The sequence below is a fragment of the Protopterus annectens genome, chromosome 4.part1, assembly GCF_019279795.1.
Source record: "Protopterus annectens isolate FY-2018-M chromosome 4.part1, PAN1.0, whole genome shotgun sequence".
In the NCBI taxonomy this organism is placed as follows: Eukaryota; Metazoa; Chordata; order Ceratodontiformes; family Protopteridae; genus Protopterus; species Protopterus annectens.
Window position 1 is genome coordinate 375,036,745 of NC_056734.1, and position 20,671 is coordinate 375,057,415.

General features: G+C 43.6%; 1 protein-coding gene across 3 annotated transcripts in view; it reads right to left on the reverse strand.

The window, feature by feature from the left end:
* DVL3 (dishevelled segment polarity protein 3) overlaps positions 1-20,671 on the reverse strand; it is a 1,476,692-nt gene that overhangs the window by 82,778 nt on the left and 1,373,243 nt on the right. For all 3 annotated transcript variants that reach the window (XM_044070196.1, XM_044070195.1, XM_044070197.1), the window contains one exon: positions 15,601-15,768. In XM_044070196.1, the coding sequence (XP_043926131.1) occupies positions 15,601-15,768 (168 nt within the window). The remainder of the gene's footprint in view (positions 1-15,600; positions 15,769-20,671) is intronic.

Below are 20,671 nucleotides of genomic sequence, written 5' to 3' on the forward strand. Positions count from 1 at the left end.
TTGGTGGGTGGGGAGTTGAGGAAGAATGAAAATGGATAATACAGATGTAACGTTATGGTGAGTACAAAACTTCTCTATCTGATGTTGTCAATTTTCAATCATTCCTCAACAGTTGGGACAAAGTCCCCAGTTACCTAAAATCCTGGGTGGACTCTAAGGAAGGATATTCCCGAACACAGTTGAGCCAGAAACTGCTCTCCCCCCTCAATACCAGATACAGTTTGTAATGAGTAATAAAGGTATGCGAACTGGCCCAAGTTGCAGCTGGCTGTGCATATTTCGTCCATGGAAGCCATGGACAGAAACACTGAAGAGGTAGCGATGGACCTAGTTAAATGGGTTCTTAAAGGTTTTGGTAAGGACAGACCCAATTTATTGTAGACAAATGATATACAATCAGCCAGCCATCTGGCTAAAGTTACCACTGCAACTGATTTACCCAATTTAGAATCTGCAAAGGAGGACAGACAATTGATCCGTCTTCCTGATTTCTTTTGTTCTATGTAAGCAGAAATGTAATTGTTTGTGAACATCCAACAGGTGCAACACATCTGCCTTTGTTTGCAAATTTAGGAAAGAAAACTGGCAGATTAATGGACTGTTGATGTTAGATTCTGATGATACCTTAGGAAGGAAAGAAGGACTGGTTTGTAATGTCTCACCCAGACTCTGCTACACTTTGCTGTGAGGGAAAGATTGGTTTGCTTTTTATTTGTTGTATTTTGTACTGGTTTATTGCCTTTTTATATTTTGAGTGCAGTGATTTGTTTTCTTTACCTTGTGTTTATTGCCTTTTTATATTTTGAGTGCTGTGATTTGTTTTCTTTACCTTGTGTTTTGCTTGTGTTCTGCTTTTAACTGCATATTAAAACTTCAAGACACCACAGCTCTGTTTCTTGTGAGTCAGGCAGAAATTAGAACTGATCAATTAAGGACTCATACATAAGATAGAAGAGGTCACTTACGGTTAATCATTTGTGAATTGAGGGGGTGGAGCTGGGAACTAAACCTTCTATTTAAGGGGTAAAATAAAACATTTCAGAGCTTTATTGGAAAGGCTCACTCAGACTCTGCTACAATTTGCTGTGAGGGAAATGTTGGTTTGCTTTTTATTTGTTGTATTTTGTATTGGTTTATTGCCTTTTTATATTCTGAGTGCTGTGATTTGTTTTATTTACCTTGTGTTTTGCTTGTGTTCTGCTTTTAACTGCATATTAAAACTTCAAAAGACACCACAGCTCTGTTTCTTGTGAGTCAGGCAGAAATTTTTCCCACCCCTACCCTGTTACTGTTGTGTTCTTAAATACCACTGTCTTTTTAGCTGCCTGCCTCTTATGTTAAATTGACCATATATCTCATTTCCTCTCTGCTTTCACTGGTTTGTGGGAGTAAGCAAAAAATTATCATTTTGTGAAATCACTCCCCTTCAACTATTTAAATTTACTGGCCATTCTACTGTATTCCATAGTACCGGAATACAAAAGTGATCACCACCTTTCAATTTATCTTGCTGTTTTAAAAATAGTGATGCTCCACTAAAACTTACCTTTTTAGACAGGTAAAACTTAAGTTACCTACTTTCACATCTAACTTCTCTAGTGCACACTGCAGTGTTTAGGATAAACCATTTTTTTCATCTTACCTTTAAGCATCCCTGTGACTAGCACTTGCTCCAATACCTGCTGGAAAGCACTAGGAAACCTTAAACTGATACAAGCACTCAACTCTCCTTATTAATAAGGAGAAATTAATCATGGGCACTAAACAGCCTATAATTGCAATATACCTTGCTAAGGTAAAGGAAAACAGCTCTTGTACTTTTTTTTTTTTTTTTTTTTATATATATAAAGTACCAAACCAGGCATGTCCAACGGTCAGCTTCCGTTGATTTCTCCTGTCCACCTAGTGAATCTGGGCATACTGGGACAATGCAGCAATTGCCTCATGTACACAGACAACCTTCTCCTCCTACCACCCAACACTGCAACCTGTAAGAGATGCACTTACATAGCCAAACTGGAAGCAACGCTCTCTCCACCCAAGACTGTGCTAGACAGTCAAGAGGAGAAGGTTAACACCCACACTACACTTCAAGCAACACATAGCCCTTCTAAACTCACACCACCAACACCCACACATAGCAACACTAAATCTACATATGTGGAGGCCCTTAACTGTAACCTGCCCAAGCAACAAGGACCGCCGAAGCTGAAACGCAAACAAACACCAATCACAACCAAAGTGTCACGTAGCTCACAACACCAGTGTGCCACCCAGCAACAGCCCCTAAGGCAAGATAACGTACCTAACACTTTAGTCATAGGTGACTCTATAGTCAGGCACACTGATGTTCCACTCACCATGCTGAACATGGAGAAAATTACAGTGAGCTGCCTGTCAGGTGCCAGGATCCGCCACATAACTCATGCACTCAAGTCACTCCACAACAAGTACAAATATGACTCTGTCATTGTCCATGTTGGAGTGAATGACTTGAGATGTACCTCCCTGGACTACATGAAAAGAGACATGGAAGAGCTCTTGGATCATGTGGCCCAGGCAGGTATGACCCTAGCCCTGAGTAGCATCCTGCCTTCACCCAGAATAATACCACAATATAAGGACAAAATGATTGACTTCAACAATTGGCTAAGCTTCTGGTGTCATTCAAAGGGGATCCAGTATCTGTCTGCCTGGGACAACATTATCGACAGACCACGATGCTTTGCCAGAGATGGTCTGCACCCGTCGCCCCTGGGATTCAGGTTACTGGCTAAGGCTCTTGCCATCCCTATACTACCTTTTTTTAGGCAAAGTTCAAAGGACAAAACAACCACCGTAACTGGTACAAGCATGCAAAATCTGAAGGTAATGCTGCTCAATGCTAGAAGTCTAAACCTCAAAATGCACTCTCTCGAGGCACTCCTAAAAATGGAGAACATTGATATCTGTGCAGTAACTGAGACGTGGTTCAAGGCTCCAGAGAGCACCTCTGCAATACTAGGCTACAACTCTTACCACACTTTTCGGCTACCAAACAAGGATCGAAACACTAAAGGTTGAGGAGTGTCCATATTCACCAAGGATATTCACACCACCAGGTTAGTTGCCCAACACAATGCGTCTGAAATTCTCCAAGTGCAACTAACACTAGGTAAGACTGCAATCCAAACTGTAGCTTGCTACAGATTCCCCCACCATGCCCCAAGATTCTCACTACACCTTTCTAAACATACTGGAAAATATTAATATAAAACCAAACACCCTAACACTAGGTGATTTCAACTACCCTGCCATTAACTGGAAAAACTACTCGTGCACCAACACCTTTGCCCAACGGTTCTTGGAATTAATAAATTCCAATGCCCTGGATCAGCTAATCCATAGTCCCAGCAGGGGCTTCAATATCCTAGACCTGGTCATTACCAACATGGGAAATCAATGCTCCACACCTATGGTCACCCCCTCGTTGGTCAGGTCAGACCATAAGTTAATCACCCTTAACATCAACATCCCACCCCCACCCCTCAGTAAGGAAACCTTCATAAAAAACTTCTCCAAGGCCAACTTCATGCTACTCAAGTCAGAAGTTACAAACTTCATGACACCTATCCAGACGGGAACTGAAAGTTCGACTGCTGAGTCCTACACTAAGGCACCGTACGAGCACATCCACTCATGCATGAATCGTGCCATCCCAAATAGAACCAAGACGCTCTCCTCCAAAAAAAGGAAGCCAATCTGGTGGTCCCCTGCCATAAACAAACTTTACAACAAAAGGAAAAAACTGTTGCAGAAAAGAGGAAAATCCCAGGATGCAAAAAAACTCCCTTACCAGCCTCAGTAAGAAGCTGAGATCCCTCATAAAATCCTCCAAAGCTAGTTACGAAAATAAAATTGCCAAAGATTCCAAAGACAACCACAAGGCATTCTATAACTATGTCAAGAATGCTCAGATTTGCTCTGAGCTACAACAGAATGGCATTAAATATACTGATCCCAAAGATATTGCCAATATCCTGGTAGATCGATTCAGTGCTAATTTCACCACCCCTCACCCCCTAAATGGCCCATCTCAATACTGGAAGATTGCCAAATTCTGGTAATAACGGCCACACAGGTAAAAAACGCACTCTCCAAAGCTAAGAATACAGCATCCATGGGACCAGATGACATCGTGGGCTGTGTACTACATGAACTACAAAATGAACTGGCACCTCACCTAAGTGTCATGTTTAATCATACCCTCACCTCAGGCTTCGTGCCCACTGAGTGGAGCACAGCTACAGTTATCCTACTCCACAAGGGGGGATCCACCTTGGATCCCGGGAACTACCGCCCCATCAGTCTGACGAGCCTGATCTGCAAGCCATGAAACATATTATCATGGAACTTATAAACAAAGACATTGGCAACCTTCAAACACTGGACCCACCCAGTTTGGGTTCATGAAGGGCCGATCTTGTCTCCTGAACCTTATTGACTTCTCTGAATCAGTCTCCAGAGCCGTGGACGAGGGTAAGGCAGTCTACACAGCCTATCTGGACCTTGCCAAGGCCTTTACCACCATCCCTTACTCTGGAATCATAGATAAGCTTACTAAGCTGGGCATTAATCCCTATGTCACTAGATGGGTTGCCAACTGGCTTACTGACAGAACCCACACTGTAAAAGTTGCTGACTCCAAATCTAGCTCCAGACAAGTGGAGTACCTCAGGGTTCAGTCCTGGGATCTCTCTTTTTTGGCATCTCTGAAGTACAGGCCAACACTAAAGGACTCTGGCTAACAAAGTTCGCAGATGACTACAAACTGGAAGCCATTATTGAATCCCCAAATGATGTGGATACTCTACAAAGGGCCTTACAGAAAAAGAAGCTTGGTGCCAGAGCCATGGGCTCAAGCTCAATTCCAAGAAATGTATAGTTATCCCCTTTGGGAAAAAACATGTACCCGTGAATTATCACATAGGTGGCAGCACACTAAACACCGAAAGTGTGATAAGAGACTTAGGGACACAGGTGGACAGTGGTCTCACCTTCAATAACCACATTGCCACAACAGTCAGGAAATCCTTCTATGTGGCACACCTCATCACTAAGGGCTTTTCATCCAGAAAAAAGGAGGTCATTGTCCCATTGTACTCATCCCTCATTAGACCCATTATAGAATACAATGCCCCATTTGGTATGTACCTCTCAAGACATCTGCAACAACTGGAAAGGCCGCAGAAATACCTCACTAAAAGAATTACAGGCCTAAAGCAGATGCCCTATGCTGACCGCCTTAAAAAACTCCAGCTATACTCTGTCGCATATCGTCTACTCCGAGGTGATCTCTGCTTAACATACAAGGCCATGTCAACCCAGAGCTGTTGGAAATGCTACACTTAAAGAAATGCCAATCCCTCAGAGCCACACACTCCAGGGATCTAAATCTTGTCATCACAATAAACAAAACATGCTGGAGGGATAGGTTCCTGACCCAGAGACTCCCCAGACTCTGGAACAGACTGCCCATACATGTCAAGCAGAGCGCCTCTTTGGCCCTCTTCAAAAGGAACCTTGATGATTGGATGGGAGAAAGGAAATTCACCCCGGGGATCACGTCAGTCGCCCTGCTAGACAGGGGTCCAGGGAAGTAAATAGTGTGGGAAGAAATAGCCAGGAAATTGCTATGGCTAGGCTTGTATAGGCCCTAGAGCCGATAGCCTAGTACCAACCTATGAACCTATGAACTCTATCCCTGTGAAAAAATACGTTGGACGGTTTAGAAGATGATGCTTGAAGTTGTGAAATCCTTCTAGCAGAGGTGATAGCTACCAAAAAGATAGTCTTCCAGGTCAGAAACTTTAGATCACATTTTGCTGCTGGTTCAAAAGGAGGAATGAATTACAGCCTGCAGTACCAAATGGAAGTCCCATGGAGGAGTTGGATCTTTATAAAGAGGTCTCAAAAGAAGGGCATCTCTCAAGAAGGCCTTATAAAGCTTAGATGAAGCCAGGGTAGAATTCTCAAGTCCAATGTGAAAATTAGAGATGGCTGCTAATTTGAACTCTAATGGTAGAGGAACTAAATCCTTCACTGAAAACTGATGCCAAACCTTCAAAGACACTTTGAACATGAGCTGAAAAGGGTCAATATGGTTCTGATGCACCCAAAAAACAAACCTCTTCCATTTACTTTGGAAAATTTTTCTTGTAGAAGCTTTATGGGAATATAGGTGTATATGATGGACAGGGACGAGGGCATAGGTTTTCTTGCTATTAACGAAAGTGGAGAAACAACACTGTCAGCTTTAGGTTTGAGATATCTGGGTGAACCATGTCTGTTGGGTGAGACAGGAGGTATGGAATTGGATCCAGAATCTAAGGTGGGTAAATTAGATGAGGCCAAAGAAAGGGGAACCAAATCTGTCGAGGTCAGAAAGGAGCAATAAGGATGACCTTGCTTTTCAACCAGAAAGCTTTCTGCAGAAATTTGGGGATCAATGGAGTTGGAGGATACCCTTACAGGAGACCAGGGGGCCAATCGTGTAGTAGAGCATCTTTTGGTAATTCCCACAGTGGGGGGATTAGGGCAGATAAGCTGTTGCTCTTGTTTAGGGTAGATGCAAAGAGATAGCAGCAAAGCTGGCCCCACTGGCGAAAAATCAATTCTGGCACCTTCATGCTGAGAGACCACTTGCGAGGTAGGAGAATGGATTTGCTCAATTTGTCTGCTATCACACTGGGCTTCCCTGGAATGTAAGATGCTATCAGAAAAGAGTTGGTTCCCTGGAATGTAAGATGCTATCAGAAAACAGTTGGATGAGATCACTCATTGCCACATAATGAGAGCTTCTTGACACAAGGGGTAAGACCTAGTTCCTCCTTGTTTGTTGATGCATCTGGTCTATATCATATGAGCGAAATGCACAAATTGCAAACGCTCATAATAGCGAACGTACCGGACCTCGAACTTCCTATTGCGGAGGGCTGTGCCCCCCACCCACCCCGCTAAATATATATTCCAAATCTGAGAACGCACTACAGTGAGGAAAGGACAATTATCCCATTCTTCACTGTACCAAGGTCTCAGAAAAAGCACTTGGAGATCCGGTACATTCAATATTATTAGCATTCGCAATTTGTGCGATTCTCTCATATGATACAGACCCAATGCATCATACCACTGAGATACTGTCTGTCTAAGCTGCAATGGTTCCAAAAGGGAGAGAGTCTTGGGATGCCTGCAACGCTAACAGCAGTGCTTTCATTTCCAGGACACTGATATGCATGCTGGCCTCTTTGGAGGACCAAATGCCTTGGACCGTTTTCCCCAGGAAGTGCACCCCACCCAATCTGGGAAGCATCCGTGGTCACTATGGCTTCGGGCTGAGGGAGAATGGAAGGAGGGCCTTTTAGAACCTGATCTGAGCAAATCTACCACCAAAGGCATCTCCTGCATGCATAAGTGATTCTTATTTGGGCTGACGTGTTGGTAAAGAATACACCATTGTGTTGCTAAAATCCACTGAAGAATTCTCATGTAAAAACGTGCTAGAGGAACTAGGACTGTAGCTGCCTGCATTGATCCCATGGCTTGAAGAATCAAATCGAGCCGAGATTATGGTGCTGTGAATTATTTTTTTTATCTGAAATCTGACTGTTTGTACTCTTTAGAGAGAAAGAGAAGCTGTTACTGAATCCATGTTGAAATTTGCTCCTATGCACTCCAATGTTTGAGACTGCCCTAACTGTGATTTGTTGTAATTTATAGTTATCCCCAGATGGAAGCAAGTCTGGAGTACCTGATCTCGTGCTCTTATTAACAGATACCTGGTCAGGATAGTAACGAGCCATTTGTCCAGGTATGGAAACACTCAGAATCCCTACAGTCTGAAATGAGCTACTACCAGGAATCTTGATGAGTGGATGGGAGATCGTAGGTTTACCCCGGGTATCACTTCTGTGTCACTGTTAGACAGAGGCACAGTAAACTAAACCTCGAAAAAGGGCATAGTAAAACTCATTTAAATGGGTGGCGAAAGCCAAACACACTTTGGCTAGGCTTACAAATGCCCTAGGGCAGATAGCCTAGTATGAACCTATGAACCACTGGTGAGCATTTGCTGAACATCCTGGAGCCTGTGTTGTGGCCAAAGGGCAGTATTCTGAACTGGTAATGACTGGCTTCCAGCCGGAAGCATAGATACTCTCTGGATTGTCTACTCATTTTTATGTGATAGTACGTATCCTGAAAGTCTACAGAGCACATCCAGTCATCCTTGGACTAAACCGTGACCATCCAGGACTTTGTGAGTCAAACTCATTTGTTCAAGTTGCTGAGATCCAAAATCCGTCTCCAGTCCTGTATTTTCTTTGGCACTAAAAAGAATCTTGAGTAAGTTCCACAGTCTATCTGGTCTTATGGGTCTTCTTGGATGACTCTTTCCAGCAAGCTTTTGTATTTCTAGTACTGCTGCTTTCCTCTGATTGGGTGGAATAGTGGTACATTTGCATATGGATGGAGGTGGAATGGCAAAGGGAATTACATAACCTCTGGAAATGATCCCTCTACACCCACATATCTTTTGTGGTACCTAGCTAGCCTCTCTGGTGCAGGGATAATCGACTCCCGATTGTCTCCACAGGGGGACAATTGGGCCTCCTTTCAAGAGCACTGGTAGGGTCTTGTCAAAGAAGGAATCTCTAGACCCTCATTCTGCAGGCCTCCTCTGCCACGTGGGAGGCATCTTCATTCGAGTTTTTCCCTCTGCCCCTGGGAAGACCATCTCCACGTGAATCTTGGAAAGGACTTTGGGATTTTCTGAACCACGTCTTTCAACCACCTTGTTGATTCCTTGAGAAGGTTCTTTGAGGGGTCAGAAAACGTATGCCCACAGCAGAGAGAGTCTTTCCATCTTTTTCACACCTGGAGAGAGCGTGTCCTTCACTTTATGGCCAAACAACTAACTTCTGGCCAAGGGTACATTGATGGAGGAGGACTTGAAGGGCTCAGCAAAATCACACAAGTACACCCAGGCATACCTTCTGATGGAAATGCCTGAACCCACCGACCCTGAGGTTCCTTTAGTTGCATGAGAGAGAAACCTCATGAACGAATTATAAATAGATTGCAGGGTAGCCAACTGTGAGGCCACAGAAGTTTGAGTCTCAGCAGTATTGGTCCCCGAAAGGGAATCTGACAGTTCCTTTATCAAATCCCTTTGCAGTTTCGTAAAGTGTGGGTTGGTCAGCAACCTGAAGGCAAAAGTCACTGAAGCATACACAAGCTTCTCAAATCTGGCCAATGCACTAAACTCCCTCTTAGGGGCATGGACAGAGGAACTCTGCTCAGCAAGTGCCTTCCTGGTGGTCTCTGCCATGACCATAGCATCTACGGGCACTCCTTGCTCCAAAATTCCCTTCCCCCTTCCTACAGGTGGTGCCAGAATTCGATCAGTCTTTTGTGGACTGGCTCAACTGTGTCAGACTCCTTCCACACCCACTTAGAGATTGTCAATGAGCTCATTGGCGGGTGGAATTATCCAGGAGGTAGATGGGCCAGCTTCAAAGGCTTCCAGGAATACAGATTCCTCAGGAGAATGGTTATCAGAGGACCAACCACCCCTTTGCTTAAGGATTTCACGGATGTCTCCAAAAGAGACATCTTTGGGTGATGATCTTCAGGACCCTTCCCCTTCATTGAAATCAGTATCTTCTGTGATCGACTTCTGAGGGGAGTCTAAGTGCCTGCTCTTACACTTCCTCTTCCTAGGGACATCCTTGGTGGGGTGCCATGGAGAAGTGTTAGAAGAGAAAGAAATACCCTGCTGGGTAACCTGCAGACTTTGGGCTGGCTGTTCCTGTGGTGTAGAATGATGGAGCTCGAGGCACAGAGACACAGGATGCAGAGGGAAGATCCAAGGGGGTAGGATCCATCCATCCTGCCGCAGCAGAGAGCACTAACACCTCAAAGGCAAAGTGCTCTGGGGAAAAGGGAGCCAATGGAGCTGAGAAGCCACATTTCCGCTCCATTAGCTCTCCCTGCCCCAAAGGCAGTCCACCCAAGGGGGAGGTTGGAGCCAAGTTGTCAAATGTCAAGGCTCCAAAAACTCTGGAGTCTACTCTAATGCCTCGGATTTGACAGGGGTGCTTCAGCTCAGAGTGTCATCTGGCTCCAAAATTGTCAGAGCCAGTGTACTCTGAGATAGCTTTGAAGCCGAAGATATCAACATCTTCAGATCCAAACCAGACGGACCCAGAAGGCTCGGATCCAGGGACTCCGAAATGACAGGATGGATCAGAGAAGGAGCTGATACTGCTGGGAGTAGTAGAAACATAGGCTTCCTGACCCAAAGGGGTAGTAGCCAGAACAACACCCATCTGTATCTGCGCAGAGAGAAATTTCCTCATTATTCTGTCACATCAGCCTCAGTTAGACTTCTGGAAGAATGACAGGAAGCCACCGACGGAGACCTAGAGTGTCAGCATGATTTGAGGAAAGGGGAAGGTACTCTAGAGGGTACCAGGTCTAAAGATGGGGAATACCTTGTGCTAGGCAAAGGCCTTGGATCTGAAGAGCTGGGATCTGAGGAAACCTTTGTCGACTCTGACGCCAGCTGGACAGGAGCAATTTTTTGATCTGACCTATGCTTTTTCTTTGGTGGTTCTGTGGTAGGATCCGATGATGGAGCTGAGGACCATGAATGCCTTGAAGACTTAGATGAAGGCTCCTTTGTCTTCATTTTGGGGGGATTGAGCCCCAAAAATAGCTTCTGAAAAGGATGAGGGAAGTGATCTTTTGAGTATTACCTTGTTCTTCATATCCACCACACCTCGCGGATTAAAAGCTTTGCAGATAGAACAGTATCTGAAGATGGTCTGGGCCTAAGCAGTAGACACATAAAACATGAGCGTCTGATAAAGGCAACTTGTGCCCACATTTCTGGCATTTCTTAAAGCCAGAAGGGCCTTTTTCAGACATTCTAAAGATACTGAAGATAATAAATGTAGAAGACATTTTTTTTTTACCATTATAGGTAGAAACATAGAAAAATAGAAAAGCAGAAATATTACTAACAATGGTAATTTAAACTACACTAAGTAAAGTGAATACCAACTATGGTAAGCTAGAGTACACAAAAAAAGTGTAAAAAGTGAGGATTTGTAAATAGAAAAACTATTATAAGTTAAAGAGAGCAAAAAAGGAGACAAACTTATCTCAAATGTTAAATGCTTGAGAGCTTAAAGTGACCATGTCCAAACGAAAGTGGCACACGAGATCTGGGGTACGTTAAGGGTTGGTGCATTATGGCTAAGTTGGAGCTCGAGAGTTCTTTTGGTGGCCATGAGCTAAAATAACAGCAGGGGTGGATCTGAGGGTTGGATCCGAACTCAATTGATAAGTACTGAATGAAAACTGACAACAGATCTATCATTTCATTTAACAGACTGCATAAAAAAATAAACAAAATGGTCTTCAACAGACTGCCTCATACATGACCTCTCCTCTAACAACTATTAATGTTTTACTCACTTTTTCATTATTTCAAGCCTACTGCTGTTACACAGATACTGCACAGCTTTAGTCCCATGTACTTACTGACCTGCCTCCCCAACCCCCCCCCCCCCCCCCCCCCAAGAGATGACAACAATTTTGTATATGCAGTTAAGGAATTGGACTGTACACTGGAAACCTAAAATAATTAATGCCCCCCCCCCCATTTTACTTTACATGGGGATGACAGTGGCAAAATGAATATGAACCACCTAGGAAACTGTGAAGAGCACAGCAGGTGTTGCTAATACTTCCCAGGACAAGAAAAAAGAGAAAACATGATAAAGCACTAAGTTGTTCGCTCCAACATGTGATAATTTGAGGTCATATAAGGAATGCCAGCAAGATAAGGGGCCCAACATTCTGCTATTCTGTCATTGGGGAGAGTATTGTGGCCAGATGCCAGCTTGGACCCCCTGGAAGTATACAAGAAGACAGAATGCTCTGCTGTCACATTCTTAAAACAGCTGCTTGTTCACATTTTATACCCTATAAAATTTGTCATGTTTTCTTGGTGCAGGGGGTTTGGGTGCCAGGCTCTACAAAAGCATCATCAAAAACACTCTCAAAGGCACAAAAAGATAATGCCATGATTATGATCCAGTCAACCCAAATTTGATTTAGCAGCTAGCACACTGGAGAAGCTGACTGACGTAGGACGCAAATGAGAAGGCAATTTTCTGTTTACCTCTCTTAAAAGAAGGGAGAGTGGGCATAATGGGGTACACCCAATATCAACTTCCAGTGAAGACCAGGACTGGAGACAAAAGGGACCTATAGCCTATATGGCACACACAGCAATTAAATAGTGTCTATACAGTGGTACAGTAGTGCCTTTAATATGTCCACTGCATGCCTATATGTTAAGTGATGCTTCCTGCACACTTGAAACAACGCTAGGATGCAAAAATAAGCTACAATTCCCTCTAGCAGGTAATTTTGATACTACAGACTCTTCTCCACTACACTAATTCCCAGCCCTGCTAAAAAACAACCCACTTCATTAAAATTAGGATGGATAGCCCAAGGTATGGAGGATAAAATGGACAAGGACATGTGGAAATGTTGAAATTAGAGAAACAAACAGATGTCTCACCACATAGCCTCGACAATAAACCTACCTAGAAGTCTTGGAAAAGCTTGCTGAAACTCCTCATCCTAGCTGGGAAAGTGTATTCTACAAAGGCTTCAGTGGTTTGATGCTTCAGTGAGTCTTTCTCCTTCTCAGCATCTTCTTTCTCTTGATGGCTCTGTCAATTCTTCCAAAGTGCAGGAATGGAAGCCTGACAAAAGGTCTTTAGTCATGGTCTGCCCCACCCCCCTGCCATACCCACCCTGCTTCATACAGGCTAGATATTCCTTGAGATTCTGAGATGATGACTCCTTGAGGTGATGACTCCTGGACTGTCCCCCCTCCTTTACATTTGCAGGACTGTCCCAATAAAAACAGAGACAGAAAACAGGGTATTTTTCTAAAAACAGATACATTTTCCTATAAACCTTTGAATATAAAGGCAAAAATTTGGACATGAAAATTTGGACATCTGGGTAGACATCATCCTAGAGCTCAACACCCAGGCTCTAGGACAAAACCAGAAACACAAAACCAGCTAACAAATGAGAGATGGATGAACAGATGAAAATTCCAATAAATTAAAATGACTAAAAAATATATTCAAATCTGAAGTTACTACTCAATCAGTGACTCCTGAAAAGCCAGTGCTTCCTCAGTGCTTCCTGCAGATTACTACAATGCTGTAACACACACCATTGAGCCTCTTATCATCCAGCTACCCCTTCTATTTCTTCTATCTCTACTGGGGCTACTACAACTGAAGCAACAGTCTGGGCAGACACCTGGTTTAGGGGAGAATGCACCTGTACCTCAAAACAAAATGAAACAATGCAGAGAGAGCTGTTGAGGTCTAGAACCACATAACCACTCCCTTATGGACTATTTCCTGGAGCGTTTCAGAACTTTTTTCCTTCTTCATCATTCATCTTACTTTTCTTGTGTCCTGTGGTCCTAATTTGAATTTTTAGTCTAAGTTGGCTATGGCTAAGGGTTCACCTGTTGGGAAAGTGAAGATGCCCCTTGCCCCAGTACACTGCATTTTTCTTCAAAAGTCAAAAAAGTTCCTCCTCTTTCTGTTTCTCTTAACAGCCTTTTTTGTTAAATTTTTACACTGCCCATAGCTGGTTAACATGTTTTTCAATAGGACAAAATACACCCTGTAAATGACAGTATCTAGCCCAAATCCATGATGATAAAACAGTAACCTTTCGAAGATACCCAAATCCTCATCTCACAAACCCATACAAATACAACTGCTTCAGAGATGCAGGTTACATTTTCTTTTACTTTTTCTTGCCAAAAACTTTGCTTACCTCTTCACTCAGTCTACTTTCTGAAGTCTAAATACACCTTTCTTTATTTTTTTTCTCCCTCACTTCAATATGTTAACTATGGTATGACAATCTAATACTCTTAACACTGCTGTTGTAACTCAGTATTAACTGCATTTGTGAATAGTAATGATAGAAATATGCTTCTATATTACACTTACACAATGCTACCTTTGTATATGTGTTTACTATCGTTCTCAGCACAACCGTCAACTGTACTGTATTGTATCTGTGCTTAGCACCCTGGTCATGGCTGAAAAGGGGCCAAGGGCCAGCCCACCCATCAGTTAAAGGCAAGCAAATAAATTCTCTTCCCCACAGGCACATTTGTTGGGGACTTTTCTTTTAAATAAAAGACATATGAATCTCATTTAATTTGTCGTCATCCACCACCCAGAAAAAATAAGGCAAGTACCCCCCACCCCCACCCCAGGAGAAACAGTCGTGCAAGAGGTTTTTTGCTCTGATGCTTGGCTGGGGTACAGTCTGTGTGGAGTCCACATATAATCTCTGTTACTTGTCTAAGTTTTCTTTATGGCTTCTGATTCTTCCCACCTCCTAAAAGATATGCAGTAAGTGAAACAACACTCCCAAATTGCTCACAGGGGTGGAGAGTGTGTGAGTATGTACTCTGCACTATACAAGCATATTGTTCAATACCTTGCCCTCACCCATTACCTGCTAGGACAGGGTCCAGCATCTCCATAACCATGCAGATTAATAGGTAAATACTAGGCAAATCAGTCTGCAGACTATTATACACCTAGTGGCTTATCAAAAAATGGAAAGCTAGAACTCCCCTGTGCATGTGTGAGGAACTTTGTTCCTCTGGCCCCCTAATTAACATAACACCCAAGAATGTTACGTCCTTCAGGAAAAGAGCAACTTTTAACAAGCTGTGTTTTTGATGGGTACAAAATTTGATGAGTTCTTAAGTTTGCTAAGACATACTAGTCAGTTAGTTTCAAGTGTATAAAAAAAAAATAACAGTGCAACACAATTAAAAGGTACATGCACAAATAAAGTACTTCTTTCCAGAAACTCTGCTTGGAAGTGAGCGACTGAAGACAATCTTATAGAAGAACTGGAGGTGGCACAAGCTTACTCTCTCCTGGTTGATGTCCCCTGCAGAAGAAGCGACCATGCTCCTACAGTGGGGATACCTTACTACTCCTGAAACATGGTCAGAACAAAGCTATTTGCCCGGGACTCCCATTCATTCTAAATGAACAGCAGCAATGAGCTTTATGATGATCATCTCATGATATGTCACATTCACTTCAATACTCCTGCCTTTTAAAAACTTTCTAAAGAAACTTAACTATCATTCTAAATAAAAAAATAGAGAGAGTCTTTTATCCTTGCTCACAGAAACAGTTGCTCCAGCCGTCTGTTAGTAAATGCACTTTAACTTAAGTCAATATTCTTCAAATCTGAAAGCAAAAACACAAGTAGCACCATTACTATTGGAATATGAAGGCCATTTTCTTGAAATGCCTTGATCAGAAGAAACTCTTCCACTGATTATTTAACATCTGGAAAGCAATGGCTTCTTATATTTACTGCTCAAGGAAAGAAACAAAGGTTTGCATTGTTGTGTTGAGAATGTTGTGTACTTAATATTTACACAGTCCTAATAAACACTTCACTTACTACCACAGAGGTCACCAAATATGTAGTAGCACTGCTCTGAGAATGTGATCTTGTTCACTGTGTGCCTGATATATCCAGCCTTCAGCAGGTTACTAGCATACTTCCGTGCTTCTCTTCGGTCAGTAAAACCTTCCACATGGTGGTAGAGCCAGTCTACGACATCTGAACCTGAAGGGAAAAAGCCAGAAAAATGACCAATCAGAATACTAAAGCACTTGCAAAAAAGGTTGTCAAGGTATGTGTAGATTCTGAAGTCAAAGAGAACATTGTTTTTGGCATTACTAATGGCCAAGTTTGTGCTACACTGGGTCACACACCTCAATGAACAAAAATCTCTCTCTCCTCACACCAGTCATAAGGATAAACACTTGTTACTGATCACATCTGAACAGACAATGTAATGTGAAACACCTATCACACAAGTATACAGCACTAACAAAAATAAAAAAAAACACACCAACAGGCAAGTGAAAATTGGCACCACTATTCATGAAAGTGAGAGAGATGTATAGTACTGCCTGTCTATAAGCAGGGGACGTACACAGCTCAAATGCAAACAATCAAGCCTTTGTCCTCTTTACTCCTCATTCCCTGCAACTTAACATTCAAAGAACAAACACAAACTAAAAAGGTAACACAACCTCTTGGTCTCATTCTGCAGCAGCTTTAAAACTTGCAACAGCATAGAACCTCCTCACTTTTCAACCCTAAAGAAGTCCACAGCTCTTATCTATAGAATATGGCATTACCATTTGGGATTCAAACTCTGAAAACTCCTGAGATAAAAAGTACAGCTGTGTACACTTCCCCTAAATGTAGATGTTTGCGTGTATTCACGGATGCAAGTCCTAATTTGTTGGATTTCCTGCCGTGGATGCCTTTGGCTGGTCTGACTACCAGAGACTTTTCTCCTCCTCCTGAATCCGGCAGACAAACTGTCCAACATCACTACGTATAGATATAAAGGGAGTCGGACAGCACTATGACCTCAGTACTTTCTTTGTGTTTCAATGTTGCACTCCTAACTTGTGGGATGACTCCCTAAGCTGAAAGGAGGGTGAATGGCCTTACTAAGGAGAGGAAAAGATGCCCTGCAAAATGGCAGAGGCAAACCCTGCTCTGGACTTGGAAGTTCCTGGACACGGAGTTCACTCTGGTTGCTGACTCACTGGAATCGAATGTGTTCTGCAAGAAAACTTACAGATGTAATTTTTTAAACAACACTAGTCAGCACCCACATTTTATGAAAGTGAACATTATTGGGGGCAGTTTATTAGGCTGTCTTCCTTAGTAAGTAAAGATAATGTTTACCTGCAAGAGTGTAATTTTCTTAAGGCGTTATTTATACACAGAAACTATCTAAGACAGCTTGTGGAGAACATTTCGGCTGATATTTGTTTAACACATATTACCAGATTCAGACCTATCCTTAGATTTAGCTTTGAACCTAACAATTAAGGGACTCCAAAAAGTATGGTTGTGTACACTTACCATAAATGTAGATGTTCGAGTGTATTCACTGTTGCAGTCCTCACATTTGGGTTATCTGCCTGCAGGTAGCCCTCAGCTGGCCTGAATACCAGAGTCTACGGATTTCTGCGTTGGATGCGGTCTCTTCTTCCATGACGTCAGGGGTATAAAACATACAGCCGATGTCATTACATCAGTTTTTCTTGCCCCAGATGTCAGGTGCCCTCACGATAGGAAGCAATTATATGGCATGGTACACCCCCATCAAAAAGCAAATACACCAGAAAAAATAAACATATCAAACAAGAAGAAAAGGTAGAGCCAAGAAAAGTCAGGGGGCTGGAGGGAGGGTAACCAGGACTGCAACAGTGAATACACTCGAACATCTACATTTATGGTAAGTGTACACAACTGTACTATGTTCTTCGTGTTTCACTGTTGCAGTCATCACATTTGGGTTGATTCCCAAAGCCAAGGAAGGGAGGAGGAAGTTAAAGAGCATTAGGACCAGCTATTAAGCCCTGCAAGACTGCAGTGGCAAATCCAGCTCTGGATTTAGAAAAGATGGGCATGTAGTAATGCTTGATGAAGGTATGTACAGAGTTCCAGGTAGCAGCTTCTTGGATGTCCCTGGTAGGGACTCCTCTGAGAAAAGCCGCAGAGGTAGATGCAACCCTGGTGGAATGAGATCTTATCCCCTGTGGGGTAGGGTTTTCCATGGTGTTTGTAGCAGAAATGAATGCAATGTTCTATCAATTTGGAAATGGTTTGCTTTGAGATGGCCTTCCCCTCTGCCCCTGCAGCAAAGCCAACTAGCAGCTGTTCAGACTTTGAGAGGTTTAGTCCTGTCCGAATAAAATCTAAGTTGTCTGTGCATGTCCAGAGAGTGCAGTATTCGTTTCCCTTTATTTTGTGGATTAGGGAAAAAAGTAGGCAAATGAATGGACTGATTTAAGGCCACACTAGACACCACCTTGGGCATAACGGAAGGATTAGTTCTGAGGGAAACCCTGTCCGCATGGAAGATAATGAAGGGTTCCACTGCCATGTTGTTGTTCTTCTTTCAGCTTTTCCCGGTTAGGGGTTGCCACAGTGGAACTCCGGTCCGCTAATGATTGGCAGTAGACTTTTATGGTGCCGAGGTGCCAGCTCGATGCCAAACCTTCAACGAAGGCACACCCATTTACGCATTTCTTTTGAATGCCACTCGACTGCAGGGAGGACATGCAGACTCCACACAGAAGGTACTCCAGCTGAAAATCGAATGGGAGAACCTCTTGCTGTGAGGCGACAACGCTACCGCTGCACCACCGCGGCTTGAGGGCCTGTAATTCAGACACTCTTCTTGCTGAAGAGATGGCTAGAAGGAAGGCTGTTTTCCAAGAAAGGAATTTCAACTCTGCTGTTGCAGCTGGCTCAAGGGGGGGGGTGAGCTTGTCCAATAGAAAGTTAAGGTCCCAGGCTGGAGTGAGAGCTCTCTCCTGGGGGGTCTTACACTTTTTGGCCCCTCTAAGGAATTGTTTAAGGGGTGAGGGAATAGGGTGGCTCAGTATTATAATGTGCTGAAATGGCAGAGGCATGGATTTTAATTGATGAGAAGTATAGGCCCTTGTGGAGCATTTCTGTTAAGTACTATAGAATATGAGGTAAACTGGGCATGGTTGTGCCCATCCCCTGAGCCTGGCTCCAGGAACAGCATCTTTTCCACTTTTCAGCATAGGATTTTCTAGTACTAGGTCTCCTTGCCTCCAGAATGACATCCAGCACCTGCTTACTGAGTGATGCTAGAGGAGAGCTCAAGGAATTAGCCAGGCTGCAAGGTTCAAGGTTTGAAGCTGGCTGTGGGGAGTTCTTATGCAGAATTTGTTCAATTGGTAGTTCTGAGGGGAGGCAAACAGGTCTACCTCTGGAGTCCCCCACTTGTTCAAGAGGTTGAATATTTTTGGTTCTAGTTTTCATTCGTGTGGGTCCATGAGATTTCTTCTCAAGTCATCTGCCAGTGAATTTAGTTTGCCTGGCAGGAATTGATCTTGTAGATGTACTTGGTACAATGCTGTGTTCCACAGAGGCATGGCTAGTCTGCAGAGAGGGTACGAGTGAGTTCCCCCTACTTGTTTATGTACCACATAACTGTGGTGTTGTCTGTCTTTACCAATAGTTGTCCTGGGAGAATACAGTCTTTGAAGGCTGTCAGAGCATTCTGTACAGCTAACATTTCTTTTCGATTGATATGCAGGTACATCTGTCTCGGGTTCCATTTGCCCTGAATGCACTGCCCTGCCATGTAAGCCCCACATGCATAGTCTAATGCGTCTGTTGTTAGGGTTTGGGTGGCAGGGGATAGACTGAAAAGGAGTCCCGTGTGGTGGTAGCAGGCCTCAGCCCACCAAAGGTACTCTGTCTTCATACAAGAAATGATAGAAATCATTGTTTCCAGGTCCTGAGAATGTTGACACTATAGGCTTTTTAGTTACCATTGGTGTCTCCTCATATGCAGTCTTGCATATGGAATTAGCAGAATGCAAGAGGCCATGAACCCCAGGGCTTGCAGTATTTTCCTTGCAGATAGCTGGGGTTTTGTGGCCAACAGTTTGAAGTAGGTTGTCAAATAAACTTTTTTCTCCGGAGTGAGGAATGCCATCTATGAAGTTGTGTTCAAGCTTGCTGAACTCCCTCACCTCCTTCAGTGGTATCAACTCTCAATCTGTTGGAAGGGTACTAGGTGAGACTTCTTTTCGTTGATGGTGTACCCCAGTGAGGTTAGAAGTTTCTTCACGAATGCCAGGTGTTGTAATAGCAAGTCCTGGCTTTCTGCCTGAATCAGACAATCGTCCAAATATGGGTAAATTTGAATATTTGCTTGCCTGCAAAATGCAATGGCTGGAGCTAGACACGTTGTGAATACCCTGGGCGCAGTAGATAAGCTAAAGGGAAGTGCAGAGAACTGATAGTGCATACAGCCTGCCCTGAAGAGTAGGTATTTCCTGCAAGATTCCCTTAGTGGGATGTGCAGGTAAGCTTCCTTTAGGTCTACGGTTGCCAGCCAGGCATCCTTGGCTAACATAGGAAGAAGCTGTTGAGTTAGCATTTTGAATTTTGGAACCACCAGAAAGGTGTTGAGAATAGAGAGGTTCAGGATAGGATGCCAGGAGTTGTCTTTTCTGGGTACCAGAAAGAGTCTTGAATAAAAACCTTGTCCTCTTTGTTTTGCTGGGACAGGTTGAATAGCCCTGATACTGAGAAGAGAGAGAACCTGCTCTTGGGCCTACGCCCATTGATTTGGGGTTGGTGGTGTGTGGAAGTGGAATCTGTACCATTGGCGGACTACGTTCAAAACCCATTTGTCCTGGGTAATGAGTTCCCAGTTTTTTGCCTGCAGGGCGAGCTTTCCTCCTAAGGGAGCAGGTAGTTGAGCAGGGCTTGGAAGGGTTAAGGTTAACTCATTGTGCCATTTTTCCGTAGGAGGGTGGCTTACTACTCCCTGCTTTGGAAGTAGGAGCCCCCCACTGCTTAGGTCTGTGCATAGCTGGAGACTGTAGCCTAGGTGGTCTGCTGTTCCTGGGTTTGGACTGAGAAGGCCTGGAAGGGACTGGAAAGGACC